The sequence below is a fragment of the Salvelinus fontinalis genome, chromosome 13 (genome assembly GCF_029448725.1).
Source record: "Salvelinus fontinalis isolate EN_2023a chromosome 13, ASM2944872v1, whole genome shotgun sequence".
NCBI classification, from domain to species: Eukaryota; Metazoa; Chordata; class Actinopteri; order Salmoniformes; family Salmonidae; genus Salvelinus; species Salvelinus fontinalis.
The window spans coordinates 15,166,395-15,175,851 of record NC_074677.1 but is presented as its reverse complement, the minus strand read 5'-3'; the positions used below and the strand labels follow the sequence as shown (position 1 = coordinate 15,175,851).

Below are 9,457 nucleotides of genomic sequence, written 5' to 3'. Positions count from 1 at the left end.
AGGATGCAACTGAGCTCAATTTTGAGTCTCATAGCAAAGAGTCTGGATACTTATGTAAATAAGGTATTTCTGTTTTTAATTATTTATTTTTGCAAAAAAATCTAGTGATATTATAGAGGTGATATCATTATGTTTATTGTACAATAATGTGCTTTTAGTTTTAAATAACATTTAAAACTATAATTTAAAACTATTTAAAACCCTTTCCAACCCAAACTGCATCAACTACCTTTCCATCATCTGAAGCTGACCAGAGACATTCAATTTCCATCTTATCAATATATATTTGTTCTTTGTATTTTTTGCTTTTCATGCAGTTTGAGATTATTTTTGTAATGAGAAGCGCTATACAAATGAAATACAATTACTATTATTATTATTTTGTATGCCTATAGGGGCACAGGATCAGAGGAGAGGCACACATCAATAAACACCTCCATGGAGCACTACTCAGGTCTTAGAAGAATGTAATATAATTGAATGAAATACAATATCATATAATATTTTATTAAATCATAGAGAAATGTGATTTGCAACCAAAAAACAGGAATAGGCCTACCTCTGATGGCCCCTTTCAGACAAACCTGAAATCATCTGCTTTGTGTAGGCTGTGAAAAGCACTGGGTCTGGGTAACAAGGGGGTGGGGGAATATACCTCTAATTACACAGTAGACCTACTGGCATAGCCAAATAATTTATCCCCTTTGTGTTTGTTGGACATAACTGATGCTGTCCACGCTCCTCCCCCTTTCTTTCAGTCGCTACCTCAGTGGTCGAGACAGGTAGGCTAGGCAACGGTTATTATTGCACAGGATACCTCACGTGAACTTCCAGGTTATTGTTTATTTTCTGTATTCGCATCTTCCCTGTCCGCAATCATATAAAAAGCCTAGTGTGTAACTGCCTTTGTAGGATACCTGAACAGTTGCTCTTGTCGGTGAATGATCGACCGTTATTGGTTTTAGGCAACATAGCCTAATTTCCCATCCATGCCAGGTGAAGTCTTGAAGGTACATTTTATAATATTTTGTGCTATTGTGCATGGCTGATTTTTCGTTTATTACCTTATTGTATTCATTTAGGTCTAGCCTATTTTTTTCCAGAAAATAAGTTTGCATGTGAGTGTCTAGTTTAACCAAAGAAACACTTATTTGGAAAACAGTTTTATTGTAGGCTAATGTAATTTTTTAAAATGGAAAATATGAATTATCTGAACAACAAACCATAGTTTCGTATTATGCAGTGTATGTTTAATCTTATTTGTATTCAAATAATACGTTTGTTCCAGTCAATAAGTAAATAGCCTATTATTTCATGATAGTACAAAATAAAGAAAACACTCCGTTTGGATTTTTACTTTTTATATACCACATTCAAAAAAGCCAACGACCAGGTTGTGAATGCTGTATAGCCTATACACGTTTTTTTTCTCAATAGATTGACAAAGGGTGTGGATCAGAACCATAACAGCGCATGCTGTCTGGAAGGCTGATTGGCTGTCCCCGCCGTGATATTATCGTGCAGGGAGCAGCTGCTGTGCATGGCTATCAAATTTCATGCTGTGCCGCCTGTGCATGTAGAGGGATTATTATTGTGTTATCGGTGCGCAATCGTCTACCAATTCAAAACAAGCAACCATAAAATGTATGCTACAGTGGCAATAGTTTTCTTATGGGGTATCTGGTCTTATTCTGTGTACAATTTTTTTTAACATTGCAAAATGGACTTTAATTATAAAGCATATGCAATGAAAGGGATAGTTCACCATAAAATCAAAGTCAGATTTCACTTTAATTCAAATGTTAAAATCAGCTTTCTTCAATGTCAAAGTCTTAACACCAAATGAAAAAAAATAGATTAGACCTAGAACTGTACAACATTAATTAATCCAATAATTTTAAGCCTTTCTCTACTCTCATCTTCCCTCACTCTTTCTCTCTCCCTCCCTCCAGCTCCCTCGTCCATTCCTCGCCATGGGGTTTGGAAGTGCTGGCGAGCCTCAACCTCTGCCTCAGGGAGACCAACAACCCCAGTGGAAAGAGATGAGCTTCTGCGAGGGCCCACGCCACGCAGAACAGATCCTCCAGGTGCTCAACGTCTACCGCCGCAGCGGCACCTTCACCGACATGGTCCTACAGGTGGACAGCAGTGAGTTCCCATGCCACCGCGCCATCCTCAGCGCCGGCAGCATCTACTTCCGCACGATGTTCAACGGGCAGCTGCGCGAGAGCCGCCAGCAGCTGGTGCGCATCCAGGGCATAGGTGCCTCCACCATGGAGACGGTGCTCAACTTCGTGTATGAGGGCAAGGCGGCGCTGGATGAGGCCAACGTGGGAAGCGTGTTCGGCGCCGCCGACATGCTGGGTGTCAGCGTGCTCAGCAAGGCGTGTGTGCAGTTCCTGGAGGAGCGTATGGACCACTCCAACTGCCTAGGCATCATGGACTTCGCTAGCTCGTACCTCATCACGCCTCTGGCAGACAAGTGCCAGACTATGTTGTACAGGGACTTTGTGGAGGTCTACAAGCACGAAGAGTTCCTGAGCTTAGCCAAAGAGCGTGTGGTGGAGCTTCTGACCAGCGAGCAACTCCAGGTGGACAAGGAGGAGGTGTTGGTGGAGGCAGTGCTGAAATGGGTGCACCACGTGCCCACAGAAAGGAAAGGGGCCCTCCAGGAGCTGTTGGAGCTGGTGCGTCTGCCTCTGGTGGACCCTGTTTTCTTCGTCAATGTGATAGAGTCGGACGACCTGGTCCAGGACTGCAGGGAGTGCCGGCCACTGCTGCAGGAGGCCAGGATGTACCATGTCCTGGGGAGGGAAGTGGACTCTGTGCGGACCAGACCGAGAAAGTCAGTATTAAAGCCATTGGTGTCAAAAACATCAGCCAGCATTATGTATGTATGTACAATAATGCTCTATAGTGGTCGCTAACACTGGTCCTGAATCGCCACAGGGTGTGGAGGCTTTTTTCCCAGCCCAATGCAAACACATTTAGTTCAGCTAATTAAAGTATTGATGATAAACTATTTGGTTAAATCAAGTGCTAGGCTGGAACATAGCTTCTTTCAGGACCAGGATTTTGCTACCCTTTTTCTGACCTGAAAACAAAACAAAGTAAAGGAGAGAGAAGAGGGAATTCTTCTATGAGCGAAAATACAGTTCTGGTATGTCTCTCTGCTGTAGACTCATATCACTAATAGTCACATTAATTTGTAAAAGTACTAGTACATATTCAGGGAGTCTGTATTGTTGTCCAGTGTGTTCTCAGTTTTTCAGTTCAAATATATTCACTCTGTCGGTCTGTCTGTGCTCAGGTGCATGGGGAGAGCGGAGGTCATCGTGGTGATCGGAGGCTGTGACAGAAACGGCTTCTCCAGACTGTCCTTCACTGAGAAATTCAACCCTTACACCAAAGAGTGGGTGCCCGGTGCCACCATCCCAGGATACTCTAAGTCCGAGTTTGCCAGTTGTGAGCTGCAGAATGAAGTATACGTGTCAGGTGTGCCACTGTTATAAGGAAATGTTGATCGTCACAAGATGAGACGATGGTGCATATTACTATAGGTTTATATTAGTATTTTATCTTTGACAATTACTTGTGAACATACTATTACCATGTTATTACAACTTTATCCCATGCTGTAATGTAAAGTGCTACCAAATTATTTGTATTATGTAATGGTAGATATTTAGGAACTGTCCCCTAGATAATAAGCTATTCATACTTTATCAGGGCAATAGCTGTGAACAAGCCATCATGTCTCAGTTCTGAAATATGGGGCTATATGTATCACGAGTCTCAGAGTAGGAGTGTCCATTAAATCTTATTCATTGTGATCTAAATGGCAAAACTGATCTTAGATGAGCACTCCTACTCTGAGATGCTTGATAGCCTTCATATTGACCCTGACTTGATTGTATCGTTCTGCAGGAGGCCAGTTGAATAGCTCGGATGTGTGGAAGTACATGCCCCAGGTGGACCACTGGGTTCGCGTCGCCTCCTTGGCCAAGGCCAGGTGGAGGCACAAGATGGCTGCTCTGCTTGGAAAGGTGAGCCTGCCTTTGTTCCAGTTGCCTCCCTTTGTGGATACAAAGCCCCATAATAATTGACATCCATTTGTGATTAAGTCAAAGTCAGCATTGTGAGCGCTTAGGATTTCTTCCATAATGAATATTTGTAGAGTCCGAGCAGGCTGGTTTGCAATTTGACCATAGACTGGGTAGAATAAGAATTGTACTGAGTTAAGCTGTGTGCGTGTGTTTGTGGTTGTAGCTGTATGCAGTGGGAGGCTTCAACGGGCTGGAGCGCTTGTCCAATGTGGAGTGCTACAGCGTCTACGACAACCAGTGGCGGACTGTAGCCCCTTTACTGCTGGCCGTGAGCTCAGCGGCTCTTGTGGGCTGCTCTGGCAAGCTCTACGTCATTGGTGGGGCCGTGAACAATGACTGCAATACCAACAAGGTGAGCTGGAATCTGTGGTGTAGAGCGAAATTGCCCCTAGACGCTGATCATGGGTCAGTTTTGCATTTCCCCCACTAATAGACCCCCTCCAGCAATTTTATTTTACTTTTAATGTTGAAAAGCGATATCACAAATATAAATACATGAAAGTACACTGCAAACTTCAAGGAGTAGGGTATTCAAGGAGTTAGTCTGATGGGATTCCGTTATGCCATCGGCCTCCTCGCTTGAGGAACAATAGAGGAGCAATAGAGAACAAAAGAGGAAATGCCCACCCCCCCACTTGTGCAATTTCATGACATAGCCGCAGGAAGTAGGGGTGCTGAGGATGCTGCATCCCCTGTGAAAAATCGGAATAAAAATATATACATTAATAATGTATTTTATATTTATATACTGGGCCTTTACTAGTCCTGTATTAATGGACCAATATAGGCATCTGTAGCACGGGCAAAAGATCTGTACCTATGGGAAATTTCCCACCGAAACGGGTCAGGCATACAGTAGAGGTTAGATTACCCTTTCAGAATACTGAACTGAGGAGAACTGAGTTACGCATCCACCATAGTTTCTGGAACCATGTGTGAAAAGAAACGAAAAGACCTGAGCCAGCACAGTACGGTTTGGGTGGTATGGTAGTGCGAAAAGCGTATTGAGAGTTGAGGTAAACTATTACATTCAAGTAAAGCGATTTGCTTTACTTCACACGTATCATGAAATCACGGTTAAAGTTTAAGAACAGAATAGCAATATAGTTGACATTTCATCATCTACCAGCACGTGTTGTTGTTATTGGCCCAGCATCGTTATTGGCCCAGCGTCGTCCGGTGAGGGGAGGGTTTGGTCGGGGTAGGCCATCATTGTGAAATAAGAATTTGTTCTTAACTGACTTGCCTAGTTAAGTAAAGGTTAAATAAAATTAAAATAAATATTCTAGCCTACACCGCACTTAGACAACGGTTTAAACAAACAATAGCTGGATTATGGAATGACAAGTACTCCCGATGTAGATATATTAAATGTCAACCAAGGTTCTTAAATTCTGACATAGAGAGCCTTGCTTTGCTTTTGTGGAATTTCTTGGAAAGATTTGTGGAAGTGGTCATGGAAGTGACCTTTTCCAAAGAACACCTTCAGAATCACATTACTTACTTTCATGTTACATCTTGTTGTTCATTTGAAGATGTTCTCTATACTGTAATGCTCATTGGACTGTAGGCTATAACCAAATTCTGAAGATCAAAAGATGCTTTTATTGTGTGCCTTAGGGCTTGCCTTTTACACGGTTCTTAGAATGGATTCCAGGAAACCAGCAGCATTCCAAACTGTCAATACTATCATACTCCATTAAGAACCCCCTCATTTAGTATTTGCATACAAAACAGACACACTATTTGTGTCGAGTGGATCTGCTGTTGTTCTGCTGATGTGGAAGCCACACACAATACTGTAGTATTAGTCAAATGTAGTGTTTAGCCATTTCTTACAAGACCCTACTTTTACTGTCCATAGAGGTTCAGTGCATTTTAGGCCAGTTTCCCAGACACAGAATAGTCCTGGACTAAAAAGCAGTTTCAATAGAGATTCTCCATTGAGAAGTCGTTTTACTCCTAGACTTGCCTTAATCTGTAATCAGGAAACCACCAAAAGTAATGTATTATAAGAAAACCCTTTAAAGGCATACTAAATGTCTAATAAAACATAATAAAGGGAAAATTTGCCATTTGTATACACATGCATACGTTTAAAAAAAAATGTAATACCTAATATGTGATCTCTATATCTCTAGCACACCTAATTTTTTGTTTAACCTTCTCTTAAACAACCCTGCTTGTGCTGTCCATACCATAGAGATCCTATTGTTTTATACAATATATATACAAAAGTATTTGGACACCCCTTCAAATGAGTGGATTCGGCTATTTCAGCCACACCCGTTGCTGACAGGTGTATAAAATCGAGTACACAGCCATGCAATCTTCATAGACAAACATTGGCAGTAGAATGACCCCTCTGAAGAGATCGGTGATTTTCAACGTGGCACCGTCCTAGGATGCCACGTTTCCAACATATCAGTTCATCAAATTTCTGCCCTGCTAGAGCTGCTCCGGTCAACTGTAAGTGCTGTTATTGTGAAGTGGAAATGTCTAGGAGCAACAACGGCTCAACCGCGAAATGGTAGGCCACACAAGCTCACAGAACGGGACACCAGAGTGCTGAAGTGCGTAGCGAGTAAAAATAGTCTGTCCTCGCTCAGTTGCAACACTCACTACCAAGTTCCAAACTGCCTCTGGAAGCAACGTCAGCACAATAACTGTTCGTCAGGAGCTTAATGAAATGGGTTTCCATTGACCACTTTTGGTCATAGTGTATGTTCTAAATGTAATTCTATGGTCCATGCAGGTTCAGTGCTATAGCACAGAAGAGGACCAATGGCGGTATGTGTCATCCTGTCCCTTCTCTCAGAGATGCATCAATGCCACCGCACACAATAACACCATCTATGTGGTGGGAGGCCTCCTGGACCAGATTTACAGCTACACACCAAAGACAGACAACTGGAGCAAAGTGGTGGACTTGCCAATGAAACTGGTCAGTGAATTTGATACTAAACTAGTAGGTGTAACCAGTGGGTTACATAAAATAGGGAAATCAATTTGCTTTTGACAACTCCTGTTTGTCAGTTGCCAGATAAGGATTTACAATCACAATTGTTGAAATCACAACAAAAACAACCCCCATGTAGACACCCGTATAGACACCTGTGTACAGCGAATGTGATTATAATTTCTGATTTGGCCACATATGAGAAGAAACAGGAGTTGAGGAGCAGTAGGCCATTCATTTATCATTTGTAGGGTGTAAAGCTTCTAAAGCCACATGATTTTGGAGCTGCCTGTCACATATTAGTTTGGCTTGTATGGGTTGAAATTCATTCAGTCAGGAAGTTCCAAATTACATATTATCCAAGGAAAGGAAACCTGGGACGGTTTTCATGAAGCTTTTCAGAGTAGATGTGCTGATCTAGGATCAGTTTTATCTTTTGGAACATAATGAACAAGATCACAGGGACAGGGGCGACCTGATCCTAGATCAGCACTCCTACTCTGAGACGCTTTATGAATAAGGCCCCTGACCCTTATGTCTCTGTGTCTGTCTATCAGGAGAGCTGTGGCCTGACTGTGTGTGAGGGGAAGGTCTACATCGTCGGGGGGAGAGATAGTTGTGCCTCGGCCACCGACCAGGTTTGGGCATACTGTCCGGAGAGCGGCAAGCTGACAGACGAGAAGCCCATGTCACGCAGTGTCAGCTACCACGGTTGTGTCACTGTCACCCAGTGGCCACCAAAGAAGACACACTGAAGTGTAGGTGGAAGTTGCCACTAGACGCTGATCATGGGTCAGTTATACTAATGGTTAAAGTTAGTATTGGGTGAGGAGAAGCTGATCCTAGCTCTGTACCTAGGGGAAACTTCACCCCAGAACCTGGGCTGCTGCCTGATGATAGGCAGTTGACTGAATCATGTTCCCATAGCCTGCTACTATTGGATGAAAGTACTTACAACTCCCTCCCCCATCTATAGACCACAAGAGTGATAAGAGGTGACAAGATACGCCTCAGACCTCACGTTTTGAGGTTGTTGCTTCAACGCCTTGTCAGTTGTGTATTTATGTAATATGTTGTTAGATGCCATTTCATTGAGGAAGAGGCCCAGAACATACACTACTGTTCAAAAGTTTGGGGTCACTTAGAAATGTCCTTGTTTTTGAAAGAAAAACATATTTTCATCCATTAAAATAACATCAAATTGATCAGAAATACATTGTAGACATTGTTAATGTTGTAAATGACTATTGTAGCTGGAAATGGCAGATTTTTTATGGAATATCTACATAGGCGTACGGAGGCCCATTATCAGCAACCATCACTCCTGTGTTCCAATGGCACGTTGTGTTAGCTAATCCAAGTTTATCATTTTAAAAGGCTAATTGATCATTAGAAAACTATTTTGCAATTATGTTAGCACAGCTGAAAACTGTTGTTCTGATTAAAGAAGCAATAAAACTGGCCTTCTTTAGGCTAGTTGAGTATCTGGAGCGTTGGCATTTGTGGGTTCGATTACAGGCTCAAAATGGCCGTTTCCAGCTACAATAGTAATTTACAACATTAACAATGTCTACACTGTATTTCTGATCAATTTGATGTTATTTTAATGGACAAAAATGTTGCTTTTCTTTCAAAAACAAGGACATTTCTAAGTGACTCCAAACTTTTGAACGGTACTGTACTGTACACATTTGCTCACTTTAGTGACCTTGCTTCAATGGAAGGTTTCAGTGAGTGCCTATTGTTTTTTATAAATGTCACCTTTAGGAACCTGCCAGCCTGCATATTTTGCTTATCTTCCATTTGGCCTCAATCCTGACAATGACCTCAACAAGACTGTCAGATGAGGAACCTCACTGTCAACTCTGTGGTTGTGTCCCAAATGGCAACCTATTCCCTATAGTGTACTACTTTTGACCAAGGCTCTGAACAGAAGTAGTGCACTATATAGGGAGTAGGGTGCCATTTTGGAGATATAGAATTGCACAATGCTGTGTGCTCTGTGACAGGTATACCACACAGATACAAAGAGGGAGGAGATTCCATATCAAGTGCAGATGAGACATGATATAATCACATCAAGGCTTACATTCCACAGGCTTACATTCCACAGTTGATGGCCTGTAATTACTGGTTAGAAACAGATAGTGAAACAAGACTTCTTATGAACTAAATAGAGACTTATAGTGTTCTGATTAATTATCACTACCCGTAGTCTCCTGTCATTTGAAGCATGAGAAAAGTAGGCTTCTGGCCACCCTTACTTACTCTTTGATTTAGATTCAGGTTCAGTTAAATGATCTGAGACAAATGTTTGTGATGGTTTAGTGGCCACGTCTATTTGTATGTATTTCTTATACACAGTCTAAGGGGCAAATCCTAATTTCCACTC

At 42.1% G+C, this 9,457-nt stretch overlaps 1 protein-coding gene across 1 annotated transcript; it reads left to right on the top strand.

The window, feature by feature from the left end:
* Window positions 1-770: 770 nt before the first annotated feature.
* klhl35 (kelch-like family member 35) lies at window positions 771-8,234 on the top strand. Its single transcript, XM_055941838.1, has 7 exons — window positions 771-1,010; window positions 1,953-2,845; window positions 3,311-3,495; window positions 3,928-4,046; window positions 4,270-4,458; window positions 6,862-7,050; window positions 7,623-8,234. The coding sequence occupies exons 1-7, from the start codon at window positions 990-992 to the stop codon at window positions 7,818-7,820; spliced, it is 1,794 nt and encodes a 597-aa protein (XP_055797813.1). The 5' UTR covers window positions 771-989; the 3' UTR covers window positions 7,821-8,234.
* The last annotated feature ends 1,223 nt before the right edge of the window (window positions 8,235-9,457 follow it).